This window comes from Syngnathus floridae, chromosome 21 (assembly GCF_059516105.1).
Source record: "Syngnathus floridae isolate MCC-2025c chromosome 21, RoL_Sflo_1.0, whole genome shotgun sequence".
Taxonomy (NCBI): domain Eukaryota; kingdom Metazoa; phylum Chordata; class Actinopteri; order Syngnathiformes; family Syngnathidae; genus Syngnathus; species Syngnathus floridae.
Window position 1 is genome coordinate 3,830,467 of NC_142433.1, and position 18,076 is coordinate 3,848,542.

General features: G+C 44.5%; 3 protein-coding genes across 6 annotated transcripts in view; 1 reads left to right on the forward strand and 2 right to left on the reverse strand.

Moving 5' to 3' along the window:
- Positions 1-4,603: 4,603 nt before the first annotated feature.
- LOC148379988 (uncharacterized) lies at positions 4,604-7,650 on the reverse strand. The gene is made up of 14 exons (XM_088365756.1): positions 6,695-7,650; positions 6,501-6,637; positions 6,381-6,410; positions 6,248-6,288; positions 6,134-6,176; positions 6,005-6,061; positions 5,842-5,894; positions 5,724-5,764; positions 5,627-5,650; positions 5,459-5,524; positions 5,193-5,270; positions 4,989-5,118; positions 4,842-4,912; positions 4,604-4,774 (listed from the first exon to the last, which is right to left on the reverse strand). The coding sequence occupies exons 6-12, from the start codon at positions 6,017-6,019 to the stop codon at positions 5,078-5,080; spliced, it is 318 nt and encodes a 105-aa protein (XP_088221882.1). The 5' UTR covers positions 6,020-6,061; positions 6,134-6,176; positions 6,248-6,288; positions 6,381-6,410; positions 6,501-6,637; positions 6,695-7,650; the 3' UTR covers positions 4,604-4,774; positions 4,842-4,912; positions 4,989-5,077.
- On the forward strand, positions 6,343-15,954 carry kcng2 (potassium voltage-gated channel, subfamily G, member 2). Its single transcript, XM_088365745.1, has 3 exons — positions 6,343-8,360; positions 10,409-11,249; positions 14,034-15,954. The coding sequence occupies exons 2-3, from the start codon at positions 10,482-10,484 to the stop codon at positions 14,844-14,846; spliced, it is 1,581 nt and encodes a 526-aa protein (XP_088221871.1). The 5' UTR covers positions 6,343-8,360; positions 10,409-10,481; the 3' UTR covers positions 14,847-15,954.
- Positions 8,966-18,076, reverse strand: part of slc66a2 (solute carrier family 66 member 2) — a 47,132-nt gene continuing 38,021 nt past the window's right edge. For all 4 annotated transcript variants that reach the window (XM_088365750.1, XM_088365751.1, XM_088365748.1 and 1 more), the window contains 3 exons: positions 14,005-17,904; positions 10,380-11,228; positions 8,966-9,129 (listed from right to left, as the gene is read on the reverse strand). In XM_088365750.1, the coding sequence (XP_088221876.1) occupies positions 17,694-17,904 (211 nt within the window). In that variant the 3' untranslated portion in view covers positions 8,966-9,129; positions 10,380-11,228; positions 14,005-17,693. The remainder of the gene's footprint in view (positions 9,130-10,379; positions 11,229-14,004; positions 17,905-18,076) is intronic.

The window sequence follows — 18,076 nt, forward strand, 5'->3', positions numbered from 1 at the left end:
TTTTTCTATATCAATTTTTATATTTCTTAAGGGGGGGAAAACAAGTGGCGATTAACCTTCCAAATGTCGCGGCCGCTCATGCCAAAGAATTCAGAAGGTTTGCCAAGTTGTGCAGCTAAACATAATTATTTTATTAGTGTCAACACTGATTCATCCCTTTGTACATAGGATGACGATATGTGACTTTTGACCTCTTCTAGTGCACTTTGAACCCAACCCCGTTGACGTTATATACCGGCCGCTAAATATATTTGTTGAGGCAGCCCGATTTAACTTTTTGCGTTTGTCGAAACACCAGTTTGTTGCCTATGCTGGTTCATGGCATGTTCAAAGCCCAAATTGTAATTAATGACATCTTCCGATAATTGATAGGGTTGCAAAAAAAAATATTCAGTGTAACAAAAAAGTATTAAAAAAAAAAACTCAACCATAATTTCCCTCCATCCCAATTATCTTTTGTATTTGTGCTTTAATCATCATTCTAATTGATGTTAGATTTTCCTACTCCGCACTGACAGAGAAAATACTTTGACTAAATAAATATGTTTGAAATGAAAAGGATGCAATAGATTTTCTTTGTTTCTTTTTTTTTAATCGCATTGCGCAACACCGCAAGACACCAGTCAGCCACGTAATGGCTCCTTTGTCATGGAAACCATCGGTGAGCCATTTAGGCCGCCGCCGCTCGGCTCGAGACATGCTGGGGTCATTAGCTAGCCGCTATTCATCAGTTTAGACGAGAGACTACATGTTGTTTCCTCTTTTTAATGTCTTTTCATCAGCAGTGAGTCATGTTTTCCCGGCCTGAACTAAAATGTTGACGTCGGTAAGGTGGCGCCGCGGCTCCATCATCGCGTCAGGGGGCGTAATGGCTCGATGGGGGGCAAGCTTGATTATACTTGGAGTGCCACTCGCGAGGGTCATTCAAACAGACATTTTAAATGTTAGCGTTGAGGGTTCGAGTGTGGTCCTCTTAGGGGGGGACACGTGATTTGCCGCTAGCATCTGTCGGTGCTACCGGCGCGACTCGCCAAATGATATTTAGCAGTTTAGCATAAAGGATATTGTTTCCATCCGCAGGCGGACCGAGATAGGCGTATTCATTTCGCCGAGCTGGAAGCACGCCGCCAGGCCCCATTTATCGTCTCTAATAATAACCCAAAAAAAAAATCACGACGCTTTTCTACTTTGTAAATATTACACATCCGTTGTTGATTTACAACACTCATAAAGGCAGAGGCCGTGAGCTAAAGTGGGGGCCGCCGGCTAAAGTGGGAGCCCCTCGTGTCTTTGGAAAAGGGTTTAATTAATCAGGAAGTGGCTTCCGGATGTGGTCTCGGTGCTGACTGCCTTAGAGATTCCCGCTCGCCTCTAATGGAGCTTAAACGGCGACTGCGCCTTTTGGTATCGATCGACGTTTGGTGACAGAATAGCCTCGAATTTTTTTTTTTTGTTTCATGTCATGTCAAACTAACTGGGAGCAAAAAAGGGGTCAAACTATTTTAAAAAACATGATTTTTTATATGTTCATTTGATCAATATTTGTCTACTGCATCATAGTGAGAGCTACTCTGAGTCCAACCATTAGGAACAGCTCTCAGCAGGATGCGGTCTACAGAATGTTTTCCGACCAAATCAAACCACGCCAGGCCCCATTTAACAAGTATGTGAGGAAGATGTGATGACAATAAAGTGGAGCTCCGCCACTCCATGGGGCCAATAAAGAAAGAAGAGGAGATGTTGTGTCTCACGGTATGTTCTGCACACACACACGTCCAGAACTGACATCGTACCTTTTCTTCATTCCTTCTCATTTGAATTTCGAATTCACGTGGGCGCCGGCGGAATCGAAGCGCGTACCATGAGGACGCTTGCGAGACCGTGTCAATCACGGGCCGGGCGACTTTCGCCCACTTCCTACTCCGAACCGCCTGCTGACATTCAAGAAAAGATGGAAAAATTGAGCACAATGGATGTCATTTATTCAAGTGCCTTCTTTCAAAAGTCATTTGGCCATTATGAGTCATTATCTCTGAAATCTCAAGCAGGGTTCTTTTACGCCTGATGTCTGCTTGTCCGTTTGTGCTGCTATGTCTTGCGGCACCATTTATCAAGTGCATTGAAGGACATCATCCAATCAAACGTGCATTGATTTGATGCCGTTACCTTGACAATCAGACTGAATTTGAGCAAGGAAGAATGGGCAAATATGATTACCCTATTGAGGTGGGCAAAGTGAATTCAAGCAAACAGAAGCTCTACAAATTATTAAGTATCTCCTAGTGCTCCAGTTGATTCTTTTTCTGGAACGAGTCCACCACAACAACTTTGATTAGTGACCACTAGGGCACGCTGGAGCACATTGAATTCACTTACACCGCAACAAACTTTGCAAGAACAATGTCAACGATTCGAGTTAGTTGACGTGCAGGCATTTTCAACAGCGTTCTTGAATATTTAATACTTTGAGCGCAACATTTTTTTAATGTGATGCCACGGTGTGTTTAAGTTTTTTGTTTTTTGAAGTGTCATTCGGCTTTTTCTGCAAGTTGCAAACACGCCCTTGATTCTATTTGAATTGAGCTTTCTCGCTTACCGTACGCCCACTCTGCAGCTCCACCTGTGACTACGAGGTGTGTTTTGAGTGAGCATTGCAAACATTTTAAAGCTCTTTATTTGCTGTTTGCATGTACATATGCAAGAGTAACATTACGACACGAACTCCTTGAGTTTGTTTGTTGCTCGCTAGCTATCGTAGGATAATATTAATAAAGGTGGCTTGCAGGAGAACACGCCCACAAATGGCACTCGGCTGTCGATCAAACATTAATCAAGGTAAGCGTTTGACTTCAATGTGGTGTTTTTGTCTGTTTTCGCTATGTTTCGATGTGTTTTGATAACTCAAAGTGCAAAAGTTGAGGCTCCACATCGGCTGCTAGTCGTCTACTTGCACATCTAGACGCCAAGATATTTTAGAAAGTTACTGCATGTTGCTTTTAGTTCTTTTTTTCTACGATGATGCATTACCTGTGTTGGCATATTGAGAAAATTCCCACATTAAAAGTAAAATTACACCGTTTTATTGTAAATAAATGTGACTTGAATCTTTTTAAAAAAAGTGTACGAGTAATAATGACTTTGTTTGCTTGTTTGACAGGATAGTAGAGAGTATAGAGTTGAGAATAATTGTCAAATTTTTGTCTGTGATTTAGGGCTATACAAATAAACTTGACTTGAGTAGAGGTTTGGGGCCCAAAGGTGCAGCCGACAGTCTTGTGGCACATGAGGAAGGGACTACAACCTGCAATTGGAACGCGATGTGAGTACATAGTGCTGTGCTTGATGAGCTGATGTGTGATGTCATATTGGACCACAAGGTGGCCGTGAGTGCACCTACCTTACCTGTCAGTTCTAATGGCACACAGTACCACCAGGGGGGGGAAGGTGAGCTCATTCAACCAGCTGACATCTCTGACTGGGCCAAAAACTAAGTGCCAGGTACTGCACAACTTTAGTATCAAACATCTCTGGATGTGTTTTTAATGACATTGATGCAAACCAGTTTAGTCAGAAATATACATTTGATTAATAGTTAACTAAGTTGCTTTGCATCAGTGTCATTGAAAAACACATCCAAAAGTGTGTGATGAAGTTGTCATGCAGTACCTGGCACTTAGTTTTTGGCCAAGTGGGAGAGGTCAGCTGTATGGATGTGCTCACCTTCCCTCTGGTGGCATTAGAAGTAAGTGACATCATATCTGAACTCATCAAACACTTAAGCTGCTTCCATGCAAGGCCTGTCGTCAATGTTTGTGTGCAACCAAAATAGTCCCACACAAACATTGACTACTCACATGTTTTCAAACTGCTCTTCTGTCCAACAAATCAATCAACCGTAATGCAAGTCTTTGTGTTTTTATGTGCTTATTTGCTGTGAACTCATTTGAAGTCTTTCATATTTGGTGGATGCTGCTGTGGCACTTAGGTTTTCGAAGGCAGTTTTCAGTCTTGAGGTGAGCGTTGGCCTTCTGTCACTGCCATGGACACAAGTCTTTGACTGTTACTCTCCATCTCACATGAGGGTAAGAGTCAAAGACTTGTGTCCATGGCAGTGACAGAAGACCAACGCTCACCTCAAGACTGAAAACTGCCTTTGAAAACCTAAGTGCCACTTTGCCCGCCTTCTAACTCCGCCCAAATTCAGTCTGACCAATCACATCACAGCACCTAATTTGCATAACCACACCCACTTTTGAACAGCCAATCAAAATGCAGCATTTGCACATCTGGCCAATCAGATTGCTTCAAATTTTCAGAGCCACGCCTACTTTTAAACTAACCAATCACAAAGTACCGCATTTGCATAGACACGCCCCCTTTATAACCAATCGCAGACCTTCATTCTCATTGCACCGCCCACTTTTTGAGCCCACAGCGAATCATGAAGCAGTATTCCAGTTTTGACCCGCCCCTTTTTATTTAGAAATTCACCCCCAAAAATTTCAGGGAAAAAAAAAATTTAATACATTTTAGGGTTTTTGGTGTTTTGTTTTTTATACTTTTTGTAATATGTTTGAGAATGAAAAGTTTAGAGTTTTTAGCATTCTTTGTAATCAAATTTTATTTCTTTTGCAGAGTAAACATTCAATCACAAAACAGTTTCAAGTTGGGTGGCAGTCTGGTCGTTGACGCGTGGTGAAGTAGTCGGCCAGTGGGACGAGTGGTGGCCCAGTGGGACGAGTGGTGGGCCAGTGGGACGAGTCCATGTCTGGACCTAAGACAAGAGATCTGTAAGTCACAAGGTAAGTCAACATTTGGTGCAGAAAAAGCAATAAACTTACCAGTGTGAAAGATGTTCATGGCATTAAGCATTGCGCTGCATAACCAGGTAATTGATCTTTTTTGTTGTTGCCTGTCAGAAATAGAAAAAAAAAATTGGAACAAAGTTGTCTGAGGATTGTGCAATAAGGAGCATTTAAAGAGCATACCATTTAAGTGCAAATGTCACCCACTTCTCGGTTTGCCTTGTAGATAAGAAACAACCACAAGTGTTGCTGGCATGCGGCTCTATTCTGGTCTAGTCCTCAGCGTCCGCCATGAGCTCTATGGTGCTCCACACTGGACACAAAAAGAACAGATATTCAACTTTTGAAACATGCTAGCTGAAATGAATTGTGCCTTGCTTCTCTTACCAGCAGAGCACTCAAGGAATCCATTGCTTCGGTAGAAGGTTCCGTTTTCACTTCTGGACCAGGATTTGCCAACACTGCCTGTAATGAAAAGAAACACTCATTTTTAGTTTACTTTATTTTCAACTGTAGACTTGAATCTCCCACAGATTCTAAAGTTGAATCTCAGATGGCCACACCTGCATGCAACACAAATGAGGGAACAGTAAAGCTGCAATTTAGTCACTTTATTTGCACTTGAACACTGAAAATAAGGCAGCTTTGAGGACCTTCTGCAGTTTTAGAGCAGGTAAAGCAGGTGGATGGTCTTGGTGGCACTCTTACTGGAAACGGCACTGCATGAAGAGACCAAGAAAAAGCAGGTTAGTACTCTTAACGTACATCTTGGAAAGTTGCATCACTTGTCTGCATGTTGGACAGGAAGTTTGTCACTTCACCTCGTTTCCCTGCACCACCACCACCTGGAACAAGAAATGGGTCGAGCACTTAAATGCATCCAGTTTGTCATTGCAACAGGTTCAAACTTTATTTTACCAGTCGATTTATGCTGGAGGAAGCAGGTTCTTTGGCACCACCTGGTGGACAAAACGAGAAGACAATGCACATGTTGGAATAACTTTTACAAACATTTGTATGTGCATGTGTGTTTCACCAGTGAAGAGCGCTGAGCAGCAATGGACTTCTCTCCAACCGCAGCTTGCTGGCCTGAAAGACACGGTAACCTTGTAACCATTGTAATTTTTAAACTTTCAGCCTTACAAGTTGGTTTGGATTAGCAATGTGGCATTTGGTTGACATGCTTAGCAAGAGTAGACCTGTAGACGTCTCATGAAGCCATGCCTCAAAGGACAGCAAGTCGGCCATTTTGGAACCTGCAGAGAAAAATTAATACAACCAAATGTTAATCAGTTTAATTAATATATTCCAAAATAAAAAATGTATGCCTTTTATTGCAGTGAATCTGGTCCTTCTGTTGCAGATGCATGCCTGTGGACAGAAATGAGACAATTAGATCCAGTCTATTCAAAAATAGTTCACTTAATCCACTTTAATCGCACAGAAAGTCAAGTCATTTCAGGCCAATTCTGAAGCGTCGCACCTGCAGACAGAAATTAGACAATTAACACGCATGCTTAAAAAAATATTTTATTCATTCTGTGTTGAATCGAAGCAATAGTTTTGTGTGCTTACCTTTGGCAGAACGGCGCTGTCGTTCAGACGCTGCAAAATGTTTGTGCAAATATTTGATGATTTTCTTTTCACACGCTGCTTGCTTTAAAATTATCTACTTACCCCCGGTTAAATACTTACATTTTTGCGTTCATCCGTGCACCAAATAAATGTTTGATGCAATTTAAGGTCGTAGAAAACGGTAGCTGCCAAGGCTCGTGCTAACTTTTTAGCTTGCACGTTAGCACTCGTAAGCACGCCCAAAGTGCAAGTTGACGCTGAAAGAGAGCAAAAAGCAATTAGTTTTAAAAGGCAACAGTATAATGAACGCTTACCTTACCGAAGTTTTAAGTGCCGTTGTGGAGAGACGCGTGCAGGTGGACCAGCACGACGTGACGCTCAGAGGTGAAAGAATGAGTGTCGCTCTTAATGACGTCTTTTATACTTTTGGGGTGATGACGTCATTAATTGGTGAGGGGGAGGAAAAAAAAAAAAAAACGAACTCATAACTTCTCCGTTCAAGTAATAGAACGCGTATGTTTGGTGGCGACTGGCCGCGAACCCGGGACCTATGTTACAGGAGGCAATGTCGTTAACCACTCGACTAGAACCTGTTGAGATCGAGAAGTGAGGTTTCCTTATTTATTGAGTATCATGAGCTCGTGCTTTTCTACTGAAAGTTAAATACAAACTAATCGCGATCAATATTGTAAAGCCCAGTTGGCCGAATGGTTAATCATTTTGCCTTGAGATCAGGAATCTGGGGTTCGAGTCCCACGCATCTCTCTAAGTTGAAAATGTTTGGCTGAGTGGGTCTCGAACCACGGTCTCCTGAGTACGAGACCAAGTCTTATACCATTCGGCTATTTTGGACCGGAAATTTCGGAATTTTTTACTCATATTTATCGGGTACGTGTCCAGACTTAGGACTTAATGACAATGATTACCTAAATGTCTAAGTCCCAAATAGCCAAGTGGTTAGATGCTTGGACCTTGGTCCAACAGACTCGGGTTCGATTCTTACGCACTGGTGTTTTTAATAAGTAAATTTTACCCAAGCGGGTCTCGAACCAAAATCTCCCGTACGCCGGCCCAAGTCTTATACCATTCGGCTATCTGGACGTGGAAATTTCGAATTTCTATTAAGTATACATCATGCATACGTCCAGACTAACCAAAAGGAATGATTGAGGGAGGTGGTTGGCATTCATTGTGATTTGGGCAACTTCTACGGCTCACGTTCCCTGTGGACTTGGTGACTACACCCCGTCTTCCCTTTGCAACCCCCCCACCCCCCTTTTTTTTTTAATAAAGACATCGGTTCCTGTCCGAAAAAGATAAGCAGTTGGACTGCAAATGAAAGCACTAGATGATAATGACTTAAATAGAACTGAGGTAGAATCCCAAATTCTAGCCTGCAGCACTAACCATTATACCACGAGGGATTTGACGTTGAATCCCTTATGCAATTGAACGTGACATTGTATAATAAAAACGCAAAAGTGGCTCAAGATTTATTTATTTTTTTAACTGGTGAATCAAGATTTTTTTTTTAACGGGTGAATCCCTACATGTACAGTGGAGCTCTTTTAAATGACAGTATGTCTGCCACTTAAATGGAGTGAAGAGAGAGGAAGTGGATGACAAACAACCCCAATGACGCTGAACACACACATGCGCGCACACAGCGCAAGGAGAAGCATCACCCTCTTGGAAACTGCTTTTCCATTTTTCCCTTTGTGTCCACGCTCAGATGAGCTTCGTGAAGGAGCGCGACAAGAAAAAAAAGCGGAACTCCGTGAATGCATGTGTGAGTGCAGTTTTTCCTCTTGTGCTTCGTGCGCGTAAAATGCGCATCTGGGTGGATTCGCCGGCGCTCGCCTTGCTTTCCTCCCCCCTGTTTTCCCGTGGCGTGTGCGTGGGAAACTTGGCGGCATGCGACGCCTTGCCGCCTGCGCGTGGAACACGTTGAAGCAGATGGACGCGGAGTCGGCCAGCTGGGTGAGTCGCGTTTTTCCCTTAATGCATTGACAATTGTTTTTACGCGTGAATCGGTGAGAAAATGCCCGCTTTGAAGGGAGTCAAATTTTATGAGTATGATGTGTCAATTGAGAGCTGAACATGAGGGTTAATGGTGCACACCGATGCTACTTTCTGCTCTGCTCCTAAAGGGGAGACTTGGATGCGTTCAATTGAGGAGTCCTGTGAGGCTTCATCAGGACACATTTCTTCATAAATGAAGACAAATGCACACTTTAAACTGAGCACACACATGACGGCATAGTGGGTGTGTGATGCATGCGGAGGACCCCGAGAGTTGGTCACATTTGTCACCCTTATTAGTGTTAACCTAATTTTAATGAGTGAATTATTTAATAATATTGCCCTCCAATCATCTGACCCATAAACTATTCATAGAAGTTACTACCATTACAATTAATATGAAAAAATAAAAGTATGGCCATGATGACAATGATTTTTTGCAAGATTTTTAAAAATACAATGAAAATAAAAATTGGTCATTGTTGCTACAGTAATATGTTTTTTATCATGCTTGTGCAATATCCTTCGACATAACATAAATACAATTGGACACTGACCTTTCTAAAGTTGGCCGAAGCCTCTCAGTGGGGGGCAGATGGTCAAAGGCTCTCATGTGACAAGTCCTCTCTCGGGCGATTGCAGCAGCACTCAACGGTTATTTTGCATCAATCTCTCTCGGCCTCATTTGCCTGCCGCCATTCGTCTGGCGCTCTGAGCGGAGAGGACCCTGTGAGGAGGATGGAGGGAGACCAATCAGGCTGCTTAGGAAGCTTGTCAGTAGGGGGTGAGGAGAGGAAGTGGGTGAGGGGGGGGTGCTAATCAGTACTGTATTGCACTAAAGGGAATAAAACCCTCACATTTTTGGGCGACAAAAGCGAGTCAACACCTAAGAGAAAATGTCCCAACAATATCGACGCACTAGAAAACAAATGAATCGATGATAAGTCAACAGAATAAATTTGAAAACATACCTAATGAGAGCGCTAATGTTCTGCACGACAAATACTTCATTGTGAGCTATTCGAAGCCTTTTCATAATAAACAACAGGATTAATAATTAATGAGTGCTTTTTGTGTCTACGCATTATATAAGCTTTGACAAAGCATGTTGCGATTTTTTTAACTAGCTTCCATATACTTAAATGATCAGCCCACATTAAAGTTAAATACAACTGAACTGTGTCTAATAAATATACCGGTCTGGATTTCTTTATAAAGTTGAAGCGACTTTACCGTTTTGCACGATGTGAAGATTGAAACGTGCCATTTCTAGAGGGAAAGCGTTTTAACTATTTTACACCGGCAGGACTGCGAGCTCCAGATGCTCGCCTTAAATAAAAAACGACGTGTCTCAGCTTGTTAGCGTGAACTTGCATCCGTGTGGAGCTGGAGATAAGTCTAGGGAGGGAAAACAAAAAAATCCCCAACAACTTCCGACATGATAAAAGAACATGATCGAGTGTCTTAACTGCGATCTGTTGTTTTCCCTTGGAGACCGTTGGAGTAGCTGCTTTTTTCTTTCTTGCTCCCTTTCGCCTTCATTTTCAAGCCATTAGTTCTTTCATGTGGAGACTTTGGTGTGCCACACAACAGTCGACTCACATAATGCGAGCTCTCGCGTATTAGAGCGCCGTTGCACTTGAGAGGCGTGTAATATGGCTAATGCATGTTTTCTATTTTCTTCCTTTTGACGCTGAGTGTGCACTTCTTAAGCACGTTGCAGGAATAATGTTTGATGTTGTTCCTCAGCCTATTGATTTAGAAATAAGACACACAAGTTGTTTTTTTTAGCTTGGTAATAGGGGTGTCAATTCAAAGTAAATTGAAGGTAATTTTGTCCACAAGAGGGCGTAGTGCTAAGCACTTTAATGACATTGTGAAATGTCACTCAGCTACATATTTTCAATACTGGCCTGAAGTACTTCCCACTCCTGGTACCATAACAGCATCAGAGCGGTGGAGGGCTTTTCTACTCACAGTTTCTTGTGTTTGTGCGTGGGCGACAGAGCGGCGGCGTGTTGCTGAATGGCTGACGAGCCGCGACCCCATTGCCCTCCGTCGTGAAGCAACGCAGCCGCCATGTACCAGGAGGTGGCTTTCCTGGCCGGCAGCGCCGATCGCCAGTTCACCACTTTCCACTTCAAGCGGGTGCAGAACCCGCAGGAGGTGTCCGCCAAGAAGGGTGTCTTCTACAAGCGGGCCCAACGCCTGGCCAAGCCGCAAGCCCGCCAGACGGACGCCGATGACGCGGTGGCCATCATCAACGTGGGCGGCATCAAGTACCGCATCCCCTGGTCCACCTTGGATGAGTTTCCCTTGACCAGGCTGGGGAAGCTTCGGGGTTGCAGCAACGAAGCCGAGATCATGGACGTGTGCGACGACTACGACGGAAGCCGCAACGAGTTCTTCTTCGACCGCAGCCCGTCGGCCTTCCGCACCATCGTCACCTTCCTGGCGGCGGGCAAGCTGCGGCTGCTCAGGGAGATGTGCGCCCTGTCCTTCCAGGAGGAACTGCTCTACTGGGGCGTGGAGGAGAACAAACTGGACTGGTGCTGCCTCAGGAAGCTGCGGCTTCGCCAGGAGGAGTACAAGGAGATGCGGAGGCTTGAGGAAGAAGAGAACGAGCCAATGGCGCCGCCGCCCAGCGAGGAGAGCTGCCAGTCGGCCGTCGGCCCGGACGACGCGCCTGAGGGCGGCTGCATGCGCAGGCTGAGGGACATGGTGGAGAACCCCCACTCGGGAATCCCGGGCAAGATCTTCGCCTGCCTGTCCGTCTTGTTTGTCGCCATCACCGCCGTCACGCTCTGCGTCAGCACCATGCCGGACCTCAGGGAGGAGGAAGAAAGGGTGAGTTCCACTAGACAACATAAATTTGAAACTTATTTAGTATCTATGGCTGGTATCGGCAGTCTTCACGAGTACTCGATACCTTCAAATAAGTATTCATAGGAGAGGAACAAGTGGGCAGGACAGCGCCTTAGGGATGCACAGCGCTTCAATACAATTGAGATTATGTTGATGCGGCAACCCACATCGAGTAAATCATCGTGACAGAGACACAAGCTCAGGGACGCACGGTGGCTCCGTACAGAATGGGCTGTCACCGTCACGTCGAGGCCTCAGAAGCAAAGGCGACACCATAACGAGCTAACGACCACGCGGGTCACGGAAAATGAAGAGCGGTTCCTCCATTTGGGATTCCCTCGCCTCTGCTTCCCAGTCGTTTTTAAAAATATATGTTATATAACATCAAGCTTATGCAAATCGGAAGTGTGAAATCCTAATTTATACCATAACCTCCTCTGACCAATTGTTTGTGTTTTTACGCGATAAAACATATCAAGTCGGGATTTGTGAGTTTATTTCTGATTTCGCTTTTTTTAATTATCTGCTATTTGCTCAACACACTCACCTATTATTGCTTCACGACCTAACATCGGCGTAATCCCAACTCAAACACGCCGCGTGTTGCCCCTTTCGAGACCCCGGGAGACTCAATTTCATTTCACTAATTCCCCCTTGTGAATGATGCATAAGCCGAGCGTGATTAAAGAATCGGCCGCTGGCTGCCGCACCGATCTGTCAAACACTTCATCAAGAGAGGATGAAGGCTCTCTTTCACTACGATAACATGAAGCAAAGTCTTTATCTGTCTTGGGACACACATGTTCATCTTTAAAAGCGTGCTGAGGTTTTGAAGAGTGAACTTCTTTGACCACTTAAGAGCTGGCACAGCTTCACACATCACTTCTGAGATCTTCATGAAGCATATGGCGAGAAGAAAAGCGATAGCCGGATGCAAAACAAAGCCACCGTTGTCTGACACCTCGGCGAGAACCTGCGATTGTATTTTCATCCTGCATTTCTTTCACTTGCATTCAGTTACGTTGGATTCTTTTACCACCTTGTTTGGGTTCATGCTAGCGTGAATCCAAACAGATCAAGACGTTAGCTGTAAACCGGCCCTTTAAGTGATGGAGAGCGTGTTTATTGCCGTTCCCGCAGTTGTCACAGCAGTCTAAGAGCAGCATAAGTGAATGTATACTTTTTAAAAAAGCCACGGCTAATATTGCCCGTGTTGACGGCCTAGCATTTTTTTTTTTTTTGCTGCAATAGAACTCCGGCGTGGTGAAGTGCTTGAGCTAATTACGGCGTCCACGGAAGGGCGGGCACTCTCACCGCCGTCATTACGGAGCATCCATTAGGCGTTCTTGCCAGTCTTTACATTAGCGCCACGCTAATGAAAGCATCACGAGGAAAACATTTAGTATTTGTGTTGTCTGTGATAAGTCATATGGAATCCTTTTTTGCAAGTTAGGCACAAATTGGGACGGAATGGAAATGTGACATATCGGCTGGTAACGCAAGGCAGGAAACGGTCACATGACCTGACCTAATGCTCACGCACTCAGCCTGTCTGACTCTTCTAAAGGCCAGTCCATTTAGCAAAGATTTTTTTCTTCTTCTATTGCCAACATGTCATATTTGATCGTTTCTCTTTCCAACCCTCCCAAATTTTCATGTCAGGTTTTTGCCCTCCGCGCTGAAGAGGCGACACATTTGAGTTCCATTCATCCTCGGAAAGAAAAGTGCCATCCATCACAAGTGGACCTGATTTGTGCTTGTTCTCTCTCTCTCGCGCACTTGGAGCTGGCATAAATAAGATTTTGTCTTTCTAGTACTTTGTAAAAAAATGGACATCCTGTTTCAATGAGCATTTGAGACTTGCAGACTTGCTTTGATTCCATTAGTGCCACTCGTGCCTTCAAATTTTAATCCCATTTGGGACTAAACAGCGCCGAGGGACTCATTTAAGCTAATTGACATCTGGCAAGAACCTTTTCTTGTTTTATCCACGTTGACCAACACTTCCTCTAAATCTTAACACCTCAAAAGACACACACATCAACACGATTCACACACACACATTAATTCTGGAGCCTGCTGATGCAAAGCAAACACGGCCGGCAAATAAATGGAAGAAATTGTGGAGGTGAGGAGTTTCCACGCTTGTCTTGAGCTGTGATGATCAACAACTGTTTTTTTTTTACTTTTTCTAGTTGTGTCTACAGCTTGGCGTTCATCGCATAAAACAAAGTGAATGCTTAATAGGATTTAAAGGTGAATGCGTCAAGATGAAAAGCAAGCAGTTCTCGCTTCGGGGCCCGACTGGTTTAATAACCAAACGATGTCTTGTAATTATGCGCCGGAATATTCATGAGCGAACGACTGATGACAAAGAGATTACTTTTTTTTTCTTCAGCACACCTTTGATGGTGCGGGTCGGTGCTTTTCCTGTTTTGTTTGCGCACTTAATGGATGTTCATCACCTTCTTTGTTCATTAGCAACAACAAAGTCACAAGGCGAGACTCTCGAGACGCTTTGACTTAATGACTGCGATGTCACCTCCGTATTCATCTTGACACTTCGGAAGCAGCGAAACAGCGAAACAAAAGAGAATTATAAGTGTATTTAAAACAGGCGAATAAATTTGCCTTAGACAACGTCGGCCATCTATCAAAGCATGCAAATCGACGCAGTGTTGATATTTGACCACAAACGATGCAGCAGCACATGTAGACAGTCAATGATGTCACTTACCTTCATGTCGTTACGGGTTGACCCTGCAGGGGGAGTGCTCCCAGAGGTGCTTCAACATCTTCGTTTTGGAGACGGTGTGCGTGGCGTGGTTCTCCCTGGAGTTCGTGCTGCGCTTCATCCAGACCCAGAGCAAGTGCATGTTCCTGCGCACGCCGCTCAACGTCATCGACGTGGTGGCGCTGTTGCCCTACTACACCACGCTCATCGTCGACTCGCTGTCGGTGGGCGGCAAGCCGGCGGGCTCCGGGAACAACTATCTGGAGAAGGTGGGCCTGGTCCTGCGTGTCCTGCGGGCGCTGCGGATCTTCTACGTCATGAGGCTGGCCCGCCATTCGCTGGGCCTGCAGACGCTGGGCCTGACGGTGAGGAGGTGCGCGCGGGAGTTCGGCCTGCTGCTGCTCTTCCTGTGCGTGGCCATGGCGCTCTTCTCCCCGCTGGTGTTCCTCGCCGAGAGCGAGTTCGGCGCCAAGCAGGAGTTCACCAGCATCCCTGGAAGCTACTGGTGGGCGGTCATCTCTATGACCACAGTGGGCTACGGAGACATGGTGCCCAGGAGCATCCCCGGCCAGGTGGTGGCGCTCAGTAGCATCCTGAGCGGCATCCTGCTCATGGCTTTCCCCGTCACGTCCATCTTTCACACCTTCTCCAGGTCCTACGTGGAACTGAAGGAGGAGCAGAACCGAGCGCTGAGGCAGAAGCCGGACTCGCAAGACAGCACCAAGTCGCAGAACAGCGAAGACTCCCAAGAGACGGACAGCTACCGCGGCCCCAGCGAGGCCGCCATCTCAGCCGTACAAAGAAGGAAGTCCATGGCTCTGCAAAGGGAGCAGGCCTGCACTTAACTGGTCCTTCCAGGGAAACATCTGCTCTTCAAGGACTTGAGTTGGAGTTTCTGCTTGGACCAAACTTTGGAATCATGGCTGATAAATTAACAACTATCCAGGAGAAGAAAGGAGGAGACATTTTAAGATGGACACAGACAAGAAGCGAGACTAAATTGAGCATTTGGTTCTTTTTTTTACCAATCTTACCGTCAAAATAGTTTGGTACAATCAAAAAAATACTTACTGTAGTTCAAGCAACATTGGGCGGAGTATATCAGTATTAACTTGACACGGAAGGATAGCCAATTACATGCTAAGCTAACTAGCTTTCATCATTGGTGTGTGTGGTGTCACCACAGTTGCCAAGTAATTTTTCTTGTTGTGTTGTCTCACAAAAAAAAAAAAAAAAAGCCTACCCGGCTTAAGTCACTCGAGGCTACTGAGCCTTCATCCTAATACTAAATATTTCACCGTCTTGTTTGTAAAGCAGAATGATTGCGAGAAAAAGGAATTATTGACACTACTGATTCATTCCCATTTACTGTCTCATTACGTATGCGCTAAGCGTGCCAAGCTAATTATCAGCCACAAGGCAGCAGAAAAAAAAATTGTCTTGTTTACTGTTAAAAAAAATGGCAAAAAAAAAGTCAAATGGTGAAACATTTCAGGGAATTCAAAAATTAATTTTTTGTTTTTGTGCGTATCAGTCGCTGACAACCCCTTTAGTCATATTTACAGCTCGGCCGTTGCACAAAGGACAAAAGAGAAAGTACAAAAGCCTTTTGATACAAGCCCCTCGGGCGGGCAGCAGAAACAAAAACAGCTGACTCGCTTTTAGCCGAGTCAGGTGTTGAAATAATGGTTTCCCTCTAACGATGAGGGCAGTTTGTGATTTTGTGTGACTGGAGTGCCTTGTCAGGAGAAAAAAACTGCAAAATGGTTCCTGTGCTTTTTTTTTTTTTTTTTCAAATCTCACGCAGGCATGTTTAAGGCAACGCATGCATACTATTGCACATAATCACTTTTGATTTATTTTTTAAAAAGGATGGTTAGAATGAAACGACCTGGAATGTATTTTGTTTTTAAAAGAGCCTCCCTTAAAGAACAAAATAAAGATTTGAACGAATTCCGGTGCAGGAAATTGTCGGGTTAACAATTCATTACACAACTGCTGTGCTTAAGAATATTTGAAATTGTTTCGTCCTGTGTTTCTTTCCCCAGCACGTTAATAATAAATGTTTCGTGGAGTGATGTGGGCAACTTTGATAAACAGTGACAGCGTCTCCTGTGAGGTGAAGGTTTCCAGATACACGGAATAAATTCGCCTCATGGACACGCACACTTCACATCGGTGCCCTTCAACAAACATATACGCAGAAATAAAAATGATGAAAGCAAGGATGAACTTCTTGATACATTCAAGAACATCTTTCTTTTTTTCTGCCACCCCCACAGAGAGTATTCTGTAAAGTTCCCGCTGTTAAAATTGATCTTGATGGAGAACATGTTTGAAGCAATGGTTTTAAAAGAGGAAAACTTTTTGGGCGCTATTTTCAACTTTGTTTTCCACAACTCGCGAGCTCCTTTCAAATTTGACAGTTCATGCACAATTCACTTATGTAAGAGTTTCCGTCGCCTGTTCTGGTTCTTTTAAATATGTCACACCTCCTAATATGGAAAGAGTTCAGATTGGGTGTTAGGTGGAAAATTATAATTGCTTTAAAACTGCTTTTAATATTTGCTAGAAATTGAACACAAAGCACATTTGTCGTATAACATGTTGAAATACATAATTGGACAACACAAGCAAACATTTGGCGGCTGTTATGCAAAACAAATACCGGCTGAGCCTATTTGGTCCAATTTTTTTTTTTCTACTCTATTGTTGTAGATAATATAGAGGTAACAAGATACGCTTGGATAGAAGCATGTAAAGCAAAGAGAAAATGATTAAAAGACGATTTGGGGATTGAATTGAACGAAGTGTGTTTTTGCAGCGAGAAATGAATTTGGAAATAATATCAAAAAGGGGGAATTGCCTACGTGGGTGGATCACGCCCAGCTCCACAGAACAGGAAATGAATTTCCGTGAAAGAAGATGGCTATGGAACACAGCTCCATGAAATGAGATGGACAAGGAAGGGGAGTTATTAAATTGGCAGGGGGGGGGCAGGAAATCAATCAAATGGTCTGGTAGCATGACGGCTGAGAAGATATACAGATATGTCTTTGACGCTTGCAATGAGCATAATTCAAAAGTCCATTCGCTTCGTTAATTCCTGCTTCTTCTGACACGTAAATACTTCAAGAGGTCCTTCTGGGTAAAAGTCCAAAAGCGGGTTGAAGCGAGGATAACTCCTCATCTGAGAAATCGCCCCGAGGTCATTGTCTTATTTGGTCCAGTTTAATAGTCTCGGGTCCTTTGAGTGTGCCGAGGGGGAGCGTGGGGACCGTGAGAGCGGCGAGGGTTAGAATTGACCGGCATGCAACAGCGGGAGGGGGGAGGAGGGGGGGGAGGATATATTCAGTAATGCTGTTTTAAGGCAGAGGAGGCGGGAGGGGGGTGCAACAGTCAATCCACATGCCTGGACCATTCAAAAATTGGTTCAGTTCAGTCAACAGTGTGCAAAGACACGGTATGGATTAATTCCAGGTTAAGGGGTGAAGGTTCATGTCAGGGTTTTGAGGGGGAGGGGGGGGGAATCCTTCCGTCTTCCGACATAGTATCAAAATTGTAACAAGTTGAATAAATGTTGCCTATTTCATACTGTGCTGTTTTAAAGATTAGAAATATTCAAAAGCATGTCGCGGTTTAGTTGTAACAAGTTCTCGAGGCATCAGTGCAGTCAAAGTTCTTCCTGGATCTCAAAGGGCTTTGGCGCTGGTGGTGTGGGAGGCGGCGTGCGAAACGGGCTTTTGGGGGTAGAAGCTATAATAGAAAACCTGGAACAGGATGGCAAAGTCCACCAGGACCTGCAGCATGCCGCAAGTCCAGAACTGCACGGGGGCTTGGGTGACAAGGAAGTAGCCCGTTTTGAAGGTGTCGCCGCTCGTCCACATCAGTACCATCTTGACGCTGTGAGGAAGAAGAGTGATCGGTCGCCGTCGTTAATTGGAAATCGATCGACCTGATCAAGCTAATGCCGAGCTTGACTGACTCCCCCGCCCCAGCCCCTCCCCATTTCAATAACTCACATGGACCAATCACAAACGACACGAAAGTGGCAATTTCACTTCGCACCCGCAGG